Source organism: Rhinatrema bivittatum, chromosome 1 (genome assembly GCF_901001135.1).
Source record: "Rhinatrema bivittatum chromosome 1, aRhiBiv1.1, whole genome shotgun sequence".
Lineage (NCBI taxonomy): Eukaryota > Metazoa > Chordata > Amphibia > Gymnophiona > Rhinatrematidae > Rhinatrema > Rhinatrema bivittatum.
This window is the reverse complement of record NC_042615.1, coordinates 539,131,839-539,149,763: the sequence shown is the minus strand read 5'-3', so window position 1 is coordinate 539,149,763 and position 17,925 is coordinate 539,131,839. Positions and strand designations below refer to the sequence as shown.

The 17,925-nt window shown below is 42.8% G+C and overlaps 1 protein-coding gene across 4 annotated transcripts in view; it reads right to left on the bottom strand.

Annotated features, from left to right (window-relative positions):
- ECPAS (Ecm29 proteasome adaptor and scaffold) overlaps positions 1-17,925 on the bottom strand; it is a 338,465-nt gene that overhangs the window by 263,115 nt on the left and 57,425 nt on the right. For all 4 annotated transcript variants that reach the window (XM_029614666.1, XM_029614656.1, XM_029614672.1 and 1 more), the window contains exons 3-5: positions 11,393-11,509; positions 10,933-11,051; positions 2,656-2,805 (exon numbers count right to left, since the gene is read on the bottom strand). In XM_029614666.1, coding sequence (XP_029470526.1) covers positions 2,656-2,805; positions 10,933-11,051; positions 11,393-11,509 — 386 coding nt within the window. The remainder of the gene's footprint in view (positions 1-2,655; positions 2,806-10,932; positions 11,052-11,392; positions 11,510-17,925) is intronic.

The following is a 17,925-nucleotide window of genomic DNA, read 5'->3' as shown; positions in this document are numbered from 1 at the left end:
AATGAATAATGAGACCATAAAGCATAAAAAGAAACATGCAGACAAAAACCGAACTGGAAACTGCAACAAGCCAGAGTCTCTGTATGCAATGCAACAAAGGAAAAAAGAGAAACATCACCAGTCCTCATAAAACAAATCAAAAAATAAAATCAATAGCAGTAAAACCATACTAACAAAGAACAGATTTCAAAACAGCTGATAAATGGAATATCCAATTACTCATATCAAAATTTTCTAGATACCACTAAAATATTTCCAAATAGCAGACACAAAGACCAAATAATGAAAAATAATAAGGATTTATTTATTTATTTATTTTTAATTTTTATATACCGAAGTTCTTGTAGGGACTACAAATCACTCCGGTTTACATAAAACGAAGAACTGCTCAACAGAGAGCGGAGCTTTACATGGAACCGTAGAACATATGGAACAGTATAACTGGTTGACAATTTAACATAATACTAAATAAAGTGATAATAGTTTAACTGGAAATAAATAAAGAAATATAATATTTTATATATAAAAAGTATAACTATTTAACGTAGCAATAAATATAAAAATAAGCAATGCCAAATAAATATATGAAATAAAGTGAATTTTTGAGCTCCAAGATAATTGTCCAGTTGCAGATTCTTAATAGTAGTATTTGATACAGTGTCCATAATAAGGGATACCTAGTAATTAGGAAGTCTGTCAGTCACAGTAAGATTAAGCGTCTGGGAAAGCTTGTTGGAAGAGAAAAGTCTTCAGTCTTTTTTTGAATTCTTGATGGCTGGGTTCTAGTCTAAGATCTGGGGGAAGCGTGTTCCACTGGTGTGGGCCTGCTGAGGATAGCGCTCGTTTGCTCAATGATGATTTTAATTGCGGAGCATGCAGTGTTCCTCTGTATGCGCTTCTGATTGGTCTGGAGGAAGTGTGCGGTTGGAGTTCAGAGCTTAATGTGATGGGGGCTAGTTTGTTTGTCGCTTTGTGTATGATAGTGAGTACCTTATAGAGTATCCTTTGTTTAATGGGGAGCCAATGTAAGTTCCAAAGGATTGGGGTGATATGATCTTTTTTTATTAGTGGTAGTTAGAATTCTAGCCGCTGAATTCTGAACCATCTGTAATGGTTTGATAGGATATAAAAATGCTTTGCTCTGCATGCTGGGAATATTTGATATCCAGGTGCCTGAGATTGTTTTGAATTAGCAGGAGGGATAGTTTGCTTGCAATTTTCTCTAAATCACATACAAGCTCTCTGTCTCACACTGGCTCTCAATCACACATGCTCTCTCACATCGCTCACATATGCACATGCTTTTTCTCTCTCACTTATATAGGCTCTTAGTTACACACATGCTGTTTATCTTTTCACATTTAAACACACACAAGCTTTCAATCACACACTTATACATGCTCTCTCACTTACACCCAGGCTCTCAATCACAAACAAGACATGTTCTCTCTTATTTATACACACACATGATCTCTCTCAAACACAAAAGATCTCAATCACACACACATACTCTTTCACACAAATAGGTTTTCAGTCATACACATACAGGTTCTCACTCATTCACATACACGCTGTCTCACACATACATAGGATTTCAAGCATATACGCTTACTCACTCACTCTCCCCCCTCCCACCAAACTGGCAGCAGCAGCAGCCTCCTACACTTTCAGCCCTCGCAGCCTCAAAAAAGGAGTCCCATCGGCCGTGGGGGCTGATTTTGCTCCGTGCTGCTCGTTCTTCAGGCCACATCTCTCTTCTCTTCTTCGGGCCGATGCTGGCATACGAGCATGGTCTCTTCTTCCCGCATGCAGCCACTGCACACCACTTCCTCTTCCGGGCCAAGGGGGAGGGGGGGCTGTGGAGAAGAGACCATGCTGGTGCTGCAGGGCTCCAGCTCTCCTGTTGCATTCCGTCCAGGCTAACAGCATTTTAAGCCCGGGTGGAGGATCTATTTCGGGGGGGGCGGAGCCGTGGGGGACCAGGAAGTGTGGCAACACACTTGCGTGTGTTTGGAGACACACCGGTGTGTCACAACACACCAGTTGAGAACCGCTGCTGTAGAGCAGACTTATGGCACACTGTCAAGGCAATGGCAGGAAGCTTGCACTGCCATTGCCTGTCCTGTAGTTCTTCTGTAGATACACAGAAGTCTGGATTAATCTAGTACCTTTTCCAAACACCACACTTGCTGGAAAATGTTGAGAAACTACAAGGGAGTTCCAAGTTTCACTGTGCATCTCCAATTAGGGCCCAAAGGCAAAAGTCACCAAGAGATGGAAAGGAGCAACAAAGCCCTAAAATGTTACAAATACAAAATGCACAACAGCAAAAAGACAGAAATGTGAAGCAGCGGAAAGTAGTGAGCATACAATTTGCTTAAAAAGTTTTAACTAAGGAGGGTTGTTGCTTTCAGGCAAGTAAATCAGGCCTAAACAGAGTACACTGTTGCTTTAAAAATCTTGCCCTCACTCATGCCTATTACTCTGGAGTCAACCAAAGGTAGTAATCCACTCCCACAGATCTCTTAATGTCTATACCTAAACTAATTTGTCTAGTTTTACTTCACAAAGTACATTTCAAAAATGCATCTGCAAGCCAGGGTTTCTTGCATTTCCTTTTTACAGATTAATAGAACAAACATTTCTTGTGCTTACCCATAAGGCATCAGAAGGACATCCAACATAAAATCCAAAAGCAATTGCACGGTCTTTGGTTTCTCAGCGAGATTAAAGGGAGAGGTTGCTTTAGTCGGTTCAGCGGGATACTTCATGTGGAAAAGGGCTGGTATGAGAAGATGCATCAGGCTGAAAACAAATTACAGTTACTGAAAACATTAAAAGCATAAAAACAACACACAAAAATAAAAGTTAAAAACTTCGCATGCTAGTCTATCAACTGCAGGTGTACTTCACGAAACTGGCTTTTATACGTTTCCTGGCACAGTGTGTTCCCTCTCTCTGCTCACCGAGAAGGGCTCTTCAGCCATTCAGTTCTAAAAGTTGGGCCCTTCGTGCGTGAAGCCCTCTGCCAATTTAATTCTGCTTTCCTTGAGGAAATCAGCCCTCCGACTCTATGCATACAATGGGATAAACAACGCAAAGACTGTGGAATGCCAAGCAATGTCTCCAAAATGTACAAAACTCAAGACTCAGAAGAGACAGAAAATGAGCCAGGAAACCCCCTATCCTTTGTACAGAAATATCGAGGCCAATATTCAATAGGTCATTTAGTGGGCAAGTAATCCGGCTAAAGTTAGTCAGATAACTTGCCCCATATATTCAGTGAGATAGAACATCCCGCTGAATACATAAGCTTAAAAGTTATCCGGCTACATGTAGTCTGATAACAAAAAAAAAACCTTACTGGCCATGTTTGAAAATAGCTGGGTAGGTTTTTAGTTATCCAGCCACACAAAGCAGGATAACATGTTACTTAGCGCCGTCATGAAATGAAAGCAAACAAATAACTAAGCCAGCAGGCCATCCTCGCCCTCCCCCTCAAAATATCTTATAAAGACCCCGTTAGGCCATGCCTACCTCACCCCCCAAATCATTAAAATGTCCCCGAGACACCCCCCCCCCCCCCACACTGGTATTTTGCAAACACCAAAATCAAGCTGTCCCCTCCCTTCCCTCCATCCCCCGCAATGATTTATAAGATCGTGGCGCCCCCGCCCTGATACCTTATAGCCGGTTGCCAGGAGCAAGGGACCCTTTTGCCCCGCTCCTGGCACTGCCATGCTGCTCTAAAAGAGTCAGCCAGCACTGAAGCCTCCAGGACAGGCGAGTAAGCGCTCTGAATATGGGGATGCGAGCGTGCCACCATTCAGGCTGGCTGCTTACTGCACCAGCTTCTCATTCTTGATTTTTTTTTTTTTCACTTTACATTTTCCTGCAGAAAATGTTTCTTAATTTATTCTACCAGGAGGTGTGCAGCTCAGACCATACAAGCCATGAGATAAAAGGTTACACTGCAGAGTGCCACGTGCTGGTTCTCCCCATGCTGTCATCGCTAATCTCTGGCCCAAACCCTTGTCATGTAGTGAGCACTTTAGAAGAGGCTGTGCATGTTTGGGAGTCTGCTGCCACATTTCTCCAGGCAAAGTCCCAACCTCGATTACAGCTGCGGGGAGAACGGAGCTAAAACGGCTATAGCTCCACGTGCAAGCCTTCACAGACAGCTCAATTAAGCCCTGATCTGTGGAAGGATGGGAGCAAGCTGGCAGTCGGTACGGCGTTCTGCTGAGCCAGTATAAGTTTGCCTCTATGCTTAAATTAAATAGGGAAAAATTACATTATTCAGTGACCCTCTGTAAAAAAAGAAAAGGGGGGGGGAAGTGAAAGCAAAAAGTAAAGTAGAGAATGTAATTTATCAGAGGAATAACAGGACAAAAAGAAAGACATACTAAAGGAGGAGAGGAAATGCATTAAAGATCTTAAGTAAAAAGGGAAAAACAAGAGAAAAGGAGATGAAAGAAATAAAAGTAAAGAGCTTGGAAGTGAGACAAAAAGAAATGAATAACAAATTTATGTGGAATAAGTTAAAGTGCTGCACAGGATATAATTTTGTACTCTTTAAGAGATGGTGACCAAAGTTAGGACTGTATTTCTAACTTCAATAAGAAAATCACCGCAGTGTCTCTGCAGATCAAGCTGCTGAAAAGCATAGCTGACTTAGCAACTTTAATCCTTCACAGTCCACGAATCTGGCAAATTGAATTTCTAGAATGAAAATGTTCAATCTGGAGCTTTGAAATAAATGTGTCAGACCCTTAGATCAAAGACAATAATGGCACTTTGCTTTTTAAACCTGAGGTTCCAGCCATCCTGGGAAGGAATTAAGCAATCTAAAAAGAAGTGGCCCCTTTTTCTCCCCGCTTTGTAGTCCAGCAATTCTTTTATTAAACATTCATCTGCACCAACAGTCTCAATTTTGCTGCCTTCTTCCAGCCTAAGGTAATTGTACTTCTCTTTGGTGCCGAGAAAAAAAGGAAGTTATTTTTCTTTTTCTACTACAGCCAAGTTATTGGCTATCCTTAGCGAGACAGTGTTGTAATATACAGTCTGAGCAGAATTTACTGCTTGCTATAATTCAGATCCTAAATCATACGCTCCTAAGCAAGACTCAAAGCAACTGACACGCTGCTTAAAGAAGTGGCACTTTCTTCACCTTTAAAGATTTATCTGCCTGTCACTAAAGTTAACTCTCTTTCACTTAAAGTTAATTATGGAGAAATTTTATTTCCTGTTAAGTTTTTCATGAATCCTGCTACACTAGTCCAGATAAGTGGGTTAATCCCCCCTGCCAGCAGATGGAGAGAGAGCACACAGTTTTGTTTGTGACATCATTCCTACCTCTTAGGTGTGGTATAGCTCAGAGAAAACAAGTACTCTTATGACAAAGCACTAAACCGACCATAAGATAAAAAAAACACTTCAAAAATTTTAAGAAGATGATCCTCTTAAATCACATTACCTAGCAGCACCCTGAGACAAAACAGGAAAACATATCAGAAAAAGGAACAGAACATTGTAGATAAAATTTAAGACAAGGAAAAAAAATATTCCCCTGTAGTAAAGTACTTACAAATTCTCTTCACTCTCATCATGACCCAACTTCCTGGGAATATCCTGGACTGGTATAGCAGGATTTATTGAAAGAAAAAACAACAGGTAATAAAATCACCTCTTATTTCATCCTGCTACACCAGTCCTAACAAGTATGAAGTCCAAAACCCAACTTATCCCGCCAAAACCTCTGACTCAGAGGCCTCCCCCAGACTGGTTCTGATTATGCAGGAGAGAGAGAATCTTTCCCCACTGCAACAGATACTATGGCCAACGACTCTGAAGTCTCTTCAGGAATCTCCCCGTTCCGGATGCATGCAGCAGAAAAGGGACCTGTAGCACTAGCCAATCACCTGCAGGCTCCACAACGGCTGCCACAGTTGGGCTTCTCCATGAGGCAAGCAATTAGCTTTCCCCTTAAATTCAGCAAAAAAAAAAGTCAAGAGCGGAGCCAACTATAACAAGGCACTTACCCAATGCAAAGCAATCCTCTGTCCCGGTCCCTTTGAGCTACAAATCTGTAATTGTTCCTTTTATTTGTTTGTTTTAAACTTTACCAAAAGGCTTTGCAAGACAAGCCCTGGAGCAGAGGAGGAAGAAAGGGGGGAGAGGGACAAGGGCAGTGTATCCATGGATCCTTTCATCAGACTGTATCTGCTCTTTTTTTATTTTATGTCTGCCAAAACATCCGCCTGGACTCAACCAAACTCCCCTGGGCCTGGGAACCCTCACAGCGGACTTGCTAACCTGGTGCCGGGGACCTTGACCTCTGTCCAGCGCCAAAAACCACCCAAACAGGAGGCAGGTCCAGTGAAAAGAATCCTTGCTGCACCACCAGTAAGTCCTACCATGTGCCGGAGGTAGAGCATCCGGGCTGTCTCTAAGCTGTACCATACCCAAGTAGTAGTGACGATGTCACAAAGATGCCCAGGAGGCAGCGACAATGCCCCCTCCCCCGGCAGGAGAGCATCTCTGTCATCACTTGAGCAACCTGATCATGCACGGAAATGGATCTTCAGCCAGAGACTGGGGGGGCAAGAAGAAATTTACAAATAAAGGAAGACACTGGTGGCAGCATGCAGAAGACCTGGATTCAATTCCCAGGAAAGGTCTCGCACTCTCTGGGCAGGCCAGAGTTGGGGGGGGGGGGGGGGGGGGGACACGACACTAAGGCAACAGCATTCACAGCCTCTATGGGAAGAGAGTCCCGAACTCATTGCACACAGCAACACTTAGTGGCCAGATTTAGACCCCCATGAGGGCAGAGTTCTAGAAGGATCCTTTGTGCATGGATCCACGCCACAAAAAAAAAAAAAAAAAAAAAAAGGAGAAATACCACTGGTAGCAGCACATGGAAGCTCCTGGGCATCGAAGCCCTACTTATGGCAAGTTCCAGCTATGCTGAAAGCCCAGAAGAGCAGGAAAACAAAGTGTATGATGAAACAACCTTAACTTTTCTACAGCTGATGAACTAGATACTGATTGGCTGAATCTGCCCACTGTAACCAATTAGAAGCAGGAAAACATAAGACTGTCAGTACACACATGCATTTGGGTAGGAGCTGTGTTTATGCCGGGAATGTACAGGCTGAATATATGCCAACAATACTGGGCTTTACTAGCATATACTCTGCAGAGTATTCCAAAGGTCGCAAGAACAAAATATAAAGATTAATTTAGGAATGATCTATGTAATATCTAATACAAGTTACAAGCTAAGGAGTCAATTCAGAGACCCATGGCTAGAGCACACTATCATACAGAACAGAGATGCACTGCAAATATGCCAAACTGTCCAGTCTGATCAATGAATGTGGTTTTTTTCTTGTTGTCTCTTCCCTCTGTGCAGAAGATGCATGCTGGTTCTGGAAAGTTTGCTCACTTTCCGTAGCTATACAAGACTAGAAAGGGAATACAGGGAATAAAAAAAGGTCTTCACACCCTTGTACATTTTTCACATTCTGCTGCCCCCAAAAGTCCAAATCAAAAGAAAGTAGGAGTTTTGCTGATCTGCACAACCTACACTACACTTTCATTGTGAAAGAAAAATTATAGAAATATTCTAAAGAGTAAAAATAACGTTTTCACTCCCCCTTGACTCAATACATGGTAGAAGCCCCTTCTGCAACAATAACAGCCATGAGTCTACAAACTATGCACAGCGGGATGGGGTAGGTTTTGCCCATTCTTGGCAGAAGAGCTGAAGTTCTTTAAAAGTTGGCTGGGGATAGTCTTGAGGACTGCAGTCTTCAGGTCTTTCGACAGATTCCCTCTTGGACTCAATGACATTCACTTTCTTCTTGCAGAGCCGCTCTATTGTTTTTGCTGTGTGTTTAAAATCATTGCCCCGCTGAAAGGTGAAGCTTCTCCCCAGTATCAGGTCTACGGCAGACTGGCATGGGTTTTTCTCCAGGATCTGCCTTTGTGCCGCCCCTTTTCCCCTCCATCTTCACAAGCCTCCCGGCCCCCGCTACTGCAAAGCACCCCCTCAACATAATGCTGCCACCACCATGCTTTACCTTAGGGATGGTGTTCGCAGGGTGATGTGCTGTGTTTGTTTTACACCACACATATTGCTTAGCATGGAGATCAAAAAAGGTTTCCACTTCAGTGTCTCTGGACCACAAAGCAGTCTCCCTCATGCCTGCGGGGTACCCCAAGTTTCTTTTGAAATGCTAAGTGGCAATTCACGTGACATTTCTTCAACGGTGGCTTAATTCTTGCCACTCTTCCATACAGGCCGTTTGTGGAGTCATCCTTAAATTGTTAAACAGTCAACATTTTCCCCAGTCTCAGCCAGAAACCTCTGTAGTTCATTTAAAAGTAATCTTATGCCTCATGGTAACCTTCTCTAACAGTTTCTTTCACAAGATGGCCCAATAGCATCAAGAGCCTCTCTCTGATGGTGCCAAATTGTTTCCACTTTACAACGATGGCGTCGACTGATATTCAAACACATTGATATTTTCCTCTAATCTTTCCCCAATCCCTGTCTTTGTCATTTCCTTGTTCAGCATGCTTTTGACATTTGCTTCAAATTTACTTCACACAACAAAAACAGCTTGATTGTTCATCATGTGTCTTCAAATCAGCTCAACCACTATGACTAGAGGTAGGCGCTCTGTTTAACTGATTATGGGCCTAAGGCAATTTTTTGGAACCGGAGCTAATTTAGGTTAGGTTTGCTATGACAAAATGCATGACAACTTATCAAGATGATTGGTTTGTTAGGTTTTTTTTGTTTTGTTTTTTTTATTATTTTTGAAATATTTCTAGAATTGTTCTTTCATGGTGAAAGCGTAGTGAAGATCAGTGAAACAAATTCTTACTTTAATGCATTCTGATTGGTATTTTTCAGATAGCAGAATGTAAAAAATGTGCCAAGGATATGAAGACTTTTACAAGGCACTGTATATTAGGGATGTGAATCGTTTTTGAACGATTAAAATTATCGTCAGATAATTTTAAAATCATCCTAAATCGTTAGAGTGCACGATACAATACAAATGCCCCCGATTTATCGTCAGGGGCATTTGTATTGTATCGTTAAATAGGGCACGGGAATTATTTGGGGGAGGGCGGGAAAACCGGCACACCAAAACAACCCCTAAACCCACCCCGACCCTTTAAAACCAATTCCTTACCCCCTCCCCCACCCCCCCAAAATGTTAAATTACCTGGTGGTCCAGTGGGGGGGGGTCCTGGCGCGATCTCCCGCTCTCGGGCCATCGGCGCCATTTTGGCTGCCACTAATTAAAATGGCGCCGATGGCCCGATAAAAAAAAAAAAAAAAAACAAAACAACCCACCTGACCCTTTAAATCGACCCCCCTTAGCCTCCCCCACCCTCCCCACCCTTTTTTTTTTTAGGGAGGCCCGCGCCGCTAAAAAAAAAAAAAAAAATCCACCCGACCCTTTAAATTGACCCCCTCCCAAAACCTTTTAAAATTACCTGGTGGTCCAGGGGGGCCTCGGGGAGAGATTTCCCGTTCCCAGTCATCAGCTGTTCTAAAAAAAAAAAAATGGCGCCGATGCCCCTTTGCCCTTACCATGTGACAGGATATCCGTGCCATTGGCCGGCCCCTGTCACATGGTAGGAGCACTGGATGGCCGGCACCATCTTTAAAGATGGCGCCGGCCATCTTTACTCATCAGCACGGATACCCTGTCACATGGTAAGGGCAAAGGGGCATCGGCGCCATTTTTTTTTAGAACAGCTGATGGCTGGGAACGGGAAATCTCTCCCCGAGGCCCCCCTGGACCACCAGGTAATTTTAAAAGGTTTTGGGGGGGGGGGGGGGGCGGGAGGGTGGGGTTGATTTAAAGGGTCGGGTGGGTTGGGTTTTTTTTTAGCGGCGCGGGCCTCCCTAAAAAAAAAAAAAAATTAGCGATGTGAATTGGAATCGGAAACGATTCCAATTCACATATCTTAACGATCAGATTTTTGCCCCCCCCCCCCCCCCCCAGCCGAATCTGATCGTTAAGACGATCTGGCACACGATTCACATCTCTACTGTATATAAAGGTGAAATCAGTTGTGTATTCTTCCTATACATCCCTCATACAAAAGTGAGATGACAAAGCTTAAAATGCTGTACACAGGACAAGTTCAATATGTAAATCCTTCCATATGCAATGATATGTACACTGCAAAGACAATGGATAGAAAATCCCAAATTAGGAATAGACATTGCTGCTACAGTGGAAAAAAAGTCATCTTACTTACATACACGCACAGGGATGTGCAATCATTTAGGACGAATTTGGAAATTTTAACCGAACCAAATTTTCCCGAAATTTCAGGAAAATTCGGTTTTCGGGTTAGTGCGTGCTAACGGGAGTTAGCACACACTAAACCGCAATTGTTGTCCCCCGAATTTCAACAGCGGGAAATATGAAATTTCCTGTGGTGGGCCGAAAACGAAGCCCGAACTTCACATCTCTAAGATAGATATATATATCAGGTCTTTCTCAGGCTACATAGGGAGTTCAACCACTGGGATTCAAAAGACAGACAAATGTCAATCAATCCAGGCTTAAAACATCACTCAGGAATTTTTTTTTATTTTTTTTTTTAATGATACCAAGAAACAGGAAAATTGACACCTTGCCTTACTGTCTATGATTTTAAAAAGGTTCTGTAGTGTAAGAATATGCAAACATTGTCCTTTGATTGCCATCATGCATCCCGCTGAATTATGTAGTGCTACAATCATGGCCTAAATTCCTGTTTGTAAATAATAACCAATGGACTAGTTAAAGCACAAACTACTGTGAGCAAATGACATTACTATCCCAATGCTATGAAGGAAGAATATATACAGTTTCAAGTCACTCGTTAATAAGGTGCTTGAGGTAGCCGTACCTGTCTTGCTGAGGCTGAGGCCTGCCTTCCATTGCCGTAAGGAGGGTAGGGGCCAACTCACACTGCTTTTCTACTGTTAAACGAGGGTAGCCCATCTTGATATAAATTATAGTAAAATTCTAAAAAGAGCAAAAAAAAGATATTTGGCTTCAAGAGTTAAAAAAAAATGTTGGCAAACAAAAATGTTTCAGCAAATAACGCAATACAACCTCTCTCCCTCCACCTCTCCCCATTCCACAGCTTGCTTGTACAAATATACAGACCAGGCAATGAATGGCTAATCTGTCACTGCAAGCATGCCTTTATTGCATTGGACCACAATAACGCACACAAACTTTTGTTTCAAGTCCTTCAGTGTTGCAGGTCCAGCTGACCCACGTCGTTAAGGAGGTGGCGCGTTGACAACTAGTTGAAAGAGAGCCCTGTGACCTCAGCTGCTTTCTAGCAGAACACTACTCACAGTGACAAATGAGACCGCAGCCGGGTCCTGGTACTGCAGCAGCAGCGTCTCCACTGGCAGCTGGATTTTTGGACGACTTTTGATCCGTTTGTTCAGATGGACCAGCAGCTCCATGACCTGAAAGTAAAACGGTTCATGTTTAATTGTACCTACTCAAGGGTGCTGTCACTTAGAGGCACACTCCACGCTGGGTAGAAAGAGACACTCACGCTTCTAAAGGGCAAAAATGGAAATCTGTATAAAGCATTCTTTAATGCATTCCACAAATATTTCTATGCGTTATAACATGAATGCAGACTGGTTGAACGTCACATGCATAGCTAGAGAGACATAAGTGGTCTAAATAGCTCAGGTACACCACCATCGTCTCTGAATAATTACTATTTTGGTTCAAGATGTATTGCAGCATGCATCAAAATCAGCTTTCCCCAGCTTTCTAGCGGGTTCCAGAAGGCCGCATAGCTGTAACATCTTAGTGGGATGGGAGATCACTGGGGGTCAGGCACCCCCGTGACAAAATCTGCCAGTCAGACAGAAAAGCAGTCAGCATGAGGACTTCGCCAAAGACAGGTGTTATTACAGTTTAGAGCATGACAAATTATTCGGCACAAGAGCCAAAGTGTGGTTTTCTGCCAAGATAAGATTTTAAGAAAGGGCGCTATGTCACCAAGTACTTCCCAAACTTTTTCCCTATCCCGCTGGCTTTGTACTGGAAGACTGCCCCTCAGCCACAGTTCAAAAATAAAAATTAAAAAAAAAAGTCCTGGTATTTATAAGGTTAGTAGACTGATTAATATTCAGTTGCTGATCCACAATTCAAGCAACTGAACGCAAAATAAGGGGACTGAATATGTATTTAGAGTGGAGACATAATACTTGGCATTTCACAGAGGAGGGGGGAAGGGGGCAGGAAAAGGGGTACTGGGGTCCAGTGTTCATGTTACAGTGGCCTTGCTTTTGAGTCGCCCTACTAAAAAGCATAACACACCTATATTAAAAGCTCTTCACTGGCTCCCAGTTAAAATTTAGAATTCGATTTAAAACATTGCGCTCAGTACTTAAGTCGCTTAAGTAAGATGGCTCAGGGCCTGATTCATCAAAGTCTTTCCCATAGATAAAGAATGGGAGAATAGCTTTAGCGAATCAAGCCCTAAGTTATTGACCCCATATGTTCCTATTTCAAGCTTCTATCTGCGGAAAAGGAACTGCTCGCCATGCCTTCTGTCAAGACATGTTTGCAATCCATTCGTTTACTGTTTTGGTTTTTTTTCAGTAGTTGGCCCTGTCATCTGGTTGAGCGCCGCTTAATTACTGATTATGTATTATTTCGTAAACAGCTTAAGTTAATTTTAGTTACGGATTCCTTTTCCTAATCTAGATTATTTGCTTATATATATTCAGTTTTATTTAGAATTAGCTTTGTGTTCTTGGATTCTGTATGTTCTGTTTTAAAGAAAAGTTTTTTCTATTTTAACTTGTTAGATGTTTTATATGTTTTAATTTATTTTTTAAATTATGTATTTTATGTATTCTACATCGTATAACTACATTAAATCATGCAGAATTTAAGCAATGGTAAGTAAATAAATAAATAAATAGGAATAAAATAGGTCTAATAGGAGTTAAACCTGGAAAAGTAAAGTAAAGGACCAAGTAATTGATATTATGGATATATTGAGAAAATTACAGCATGGAAAATCTGAAGTCTTAGACTGAAATAAACTGAGCTTTATAGGAAAAAGATTCAGGCCTAAAAAAGAAGAAGGAAGTCGTTCTAACAAAGCCGTGAGGAATGCAAACAAGGAGATGCCGATTGTCCTCAAAGAAGTTTATTAATAAACAGGCAATTACTGAATACTGTTTATTAATAAATGTTTTTGAGGACACTCAGCATCTCCTTGTTAGAAAAAAAAGATTCAGGCACACCTTGGAAGATGGACAGAGTGATCTATAATGAAACCGGAACAAGCAGTGTTGTCTAGCACATTATGGATAATGGTGGTGTCATTCTTGCCAGGTATTCAGCTGGAAAGATTATAGTTTGACTTGACAAGCGTTCATTATTTATTTTTTTTAAACTACCCTTTCTATTTTCACCAAGAGAATTCAAAGTCTTTTTTTTTTTTTTTTTTTGAGAAAGCCATGGATCAAACAGACAGCCATACAGAGGGAAGAGAAGTCAGCCCCCAGATGCATAGCGGACAAAACCAGCAACATGATCATAGACCTGACTGCAATTACCATGATTAAATAACCCCCCCCCCCCCCGCCGGATCTACAGTGGAGGAAATCAGCAATATGATTACAGATCACAGCGCATCTGCCTGATCAATCTTTCAGGTGAATCTATGTTGGCATGTTCATGATGCCTTTTGAGACAGGATTTTTATGAACTTTACAGCTTAAATTATTTTTATGAGTATCTGGATAGTTCGATTGTGCGACCTAAATCCACTTGGGTAGCCCCTAGTCCATGGGATCCTCATTGCTCACATTTAAGGAGTTGCTTCTTAAAGAGTTACAGCATCTAGAAGATACACCAACTCATTTTTTAAATTTGGGAAAATGGGAAAGTCAGGCATTAAGAGAACTGGCTATCAATCCCAACATAGATATCAAGCCTGCTGTCAAGGGGGATTCAGTAGTGATTTTACATCAGGATCAATATACGGCAGAAGTCATTAAGCAACTTCAAGATTCTATATATTACCTAAGATTAGAATGTGATGCTACAGCACACATATGAGATTGTGACAGTTAAACAAATTTTAAAAAGCAGAAACATTTGTTTTTTTTGAAAAAATGAGAGAAAATTTCTGCTGGGTCAGCATCCGAGAATTCCTGTTTTGTGGAGCCGCCCAAGATTCACAAATCTACAGCAGGTCCACCAGTTACACCTATGCTATTAGCCAATTTGTGGATATTTTTTTGAAACTATGTATTTGTCAATCTATATCTTATGTACAAGGTACATCTCATATGTGAAATCAGTTACAGTATGTCAAATTACTCTAGAGAGTAATATCACCTGATATAGAGTCTTTATATACAAATATCTCAGCAAGCAGCACTTGAGTTAATTTGGGTAACTTTAGAATTAAGATTTCTTCCCTGGAGGATACTAACGTGGATCATCAGTAAACTCATGCAAATTGTATTGTTTGATAATTATTTTTGTTTTGACAATCAGTTTTAATAGCAAACAAACAGCACTGCTATGGATGCCTCTATGGCACCAGATATAGCCAAACTCTATGTCACTCGGTTTGAAGAAACTTTTTTGTATACATTGCAATGGTTCGATAATATAGAAACATAGAAAAGATATGCTGATGATGTCTTTTTCATTTAGAAATCTCTGGAGGAATAATTGCTTCACTTTTTTTTTTTTTTTAAATAGTGGTTAAACTCCTTAGATTCCAATTTGCGATTCACTATGCAATTTCAATCGCCAATGGAGAAATTACTTACCTGATAATTTTGTTTTCCTTGGTGTAGACAGATGGACTCAGGACCAGTAGGTTTATGCTCCCCCTGCCAGCAGATGGAAACGGAGCAAGCTGATATCGCAGTATACATGACCCTGCAGTGACCTCAGCCCGCCAGTATTCTCTTCAAAAGCAACTGTGGACAGACTAACAAAAACACTTGATTAAAACAGACAACCATAACTATACTCAACCAACAAGAAACACCAAACTTACGTAATATTCTAAGTACCCCAAGCCAGGGACCGGATGAACACTTACCAGTAAGCCCTTGGGATCCGTTTCCCCACAGGAGGGCTAGGGACACACGTGTGGCAGTCAAGGGTGGGAAGCTGAGTCCATCTGTCTACACTAAGGAAAACAAAATTATCAGGTAAGTAATTTCTCCATTTCCTAGCGAACAGACAGATGGACTTAGGACCAGTGGGATGTACCAAAGCTACTCCTGAACAGGGTGGGAGGCTGCCCGCAGTCCAGTCAACACCGCACTTGCAAAAACTGTGTCCTCCCGAGCTTGCACATCCAGACGAGAAAACCTGGAAAAAGTATGCAAGGAGGCCACGGTGCAGCTCCACAGATATCAATAGGAGACAACAATCCAACTTCTACCCATGACACTGCCTGAGCCCTATTAGAACAAGCCCAAACCTGCATAGACAATAGCTTTCCAGTATCTACTTATAGGACCATGACTAACTCCTAAATCTAGCGAGCAATGTTAGCTCACAAAGCCAGAGCGTCCTGCATACTCCTGCCATGGAAAACAAAGCAGAGTTGCTTACCTGTAACAGGTGTTCTCCCAGGACAGGAGGATGTTAGTCCTCACATATGGGTGACATCATCTGATGGAGCCCTGTCACGGAACACTTTTGTCAAAGTTTCTAGAACTTTGACTGGCACACTGAGCATGCCCAGCATGCCACTAACTCTGTGGCCACATGGGGTACCCCTTCAGTCTCGTTTGTAGCAAAAAGTATGAGCGAAAAATAAAATAAGAAAACGCTAATCAAACCCAACTCCGTGGGGTGGCGGGTGGGTTTTGTGAGGACTAACATCCTGGGAGAACACCTGTTACAGGTAAGCAACTCTGCTTTCTCCCAGGACAAGCAGGATGGTAGTCCTCACATATGGGTGACTAGCAAGCTACAGGCTGACTCATACGAAGCAGGCCAACCAGCACACAACATGCGCAACAGGCATAACAACTGGGGTGCTGTTGGCAATGATGAGGCAGCCTGAAATTCACAGCTGGTCGAGGTAGGACAAGTTGGGTTTTCACACTGGGAATAAGTTCTGTAGGACAGACTGGCTAAAGACAGAGTCTTGTCGCCCAGCTTTGACAAGACAGGAGTGGGCTGCGAAAGTGTGGAGAGAGCTCCATGTCGCAGCCCTGCAGATGTCTGCAATCGTACTGAACAGCAGTGTGCTACTGACGTTGCCATGGCCCTGACTGAGTGCGCCTTCACTCATCCCTGAAGTGGAAGGCCTGCTTGTTGGTAGCAGAATTCAATGCAGTCTGCCAACCAGTTGGAGAGAGTTTGTTTGCCCACCGCAACGCCAAGTTTGTTTTTGTCAAAAAGAGTTGGGTGGACTTCCTGTGGGCTGTAGTGCGGTCTAAATAAAATGCCAGGGCACGTTTACAGTCCAAGGTGTGCAGAGCTTGCTCATCTCTGAGAGCGTGAGGTCTTGGAAAGAAAGTGGGCAAGACTATGGACTGATTCAAGTGGAAATCTGTTACCACCTTAGGAAGGAATTTAGGGTGAGTTCGGAGAACCACCCGGTCATGGAGGAACCTTGTATAAGGTGAGTAGGTCACAAGGGCCTGTAACTCACTTACCCTGCGAACAGATGTGATGGCTACTAGGAAAATTACTTTCCATGTAAGATGTTGGAGTTCGCAGGAGTGCAGTGGCTCAAAAGGAGGATGCATGAGCCATGCGAGTACCACGTTGAGATCCCATGCCACAACCGGTGGTCGTAGAGGCGGCTTAAGCTGTATTAAGTCTCTCATGAATCGACTCACTAAGGGTGATGGTAAGCAGATGGTAAGCAGAGATGGCACGGAGGTGTACTCATAAGGAGGAAGTCTGTAGGCCAGATTCCGAGAGGTGCCAGAGATAATCCAAGAGTGCTGGTGTGGGGCAAGAAAAGGGATTAAGGTCCTTCTGTGTGCACCACACTGTAAATTTCTTCCATTTAGTGTTAGGACTTCCGCGTGGAAGGCTTTCGTGAAACTATGAGGACTTGAGAGACACTAGTAGAAAGGTTGAGGGGCTGTAATATCAACCTTTCAACATCCAGGCCATCAGAGATAGGGTCTGGAAGTTCGAGTTGCGCAACTTGCCGTGATTCTGTGTTACGAGTTTGGGAGTTGTGCCCAGGCGAATGCGTTCCTGGACAGAGAGGTCGAGAAGAATTGGAAACCAGACTTGGAGTGGTCAATACGGGGCTATGAGTATCATTAAGCCTCGGTCCTGTTGCAGCTTCACGAGAGTCTTGCTTATTAGCAGAATCGGAAAGTATGCATATAGTAGGCCTGTGTTCCAGGGACGGGTGAAGGCATCCATGGTTGGTGCTCTTCAGTCCCTGTGTAGAGAGCAGAATCGATCCACTTTGCAGTTCTGGCTGGACGCAAAGAGGTCGATATCCGGCTGACCCCACTGGTGGAAGATTCTGCCCACAACAGAGGGATCCAGAGACCACTCATAGGGCTGGAAATTTCGGCTGAGGCGGTCCATCAGTGCATTCTGTGTTTCTACCAGGTAAGTAGCTCATAGAAAAATTGATTGCGACAGGGCCCATGCCCAAATCTGCACCGCTTCTTGGCAGAGAAGATAAAAGCCCGTGCCCCCCTGTTTGTTCAGGTACCACACTGCTACTTGGTTGTCTGTTTGAATTAAGACGACCTTGTTGGATAGGCAGTCCCTGAATACATAAAGGGCGTACCGCATCGCTCGAAGCTCTAGAAAGTTGATTTGATAGGGCGGAGGCCTCCGGTCTTTTTTGGGATTAGGAAATAGCGGTAGTAGAACCCTCTCCCTTGCT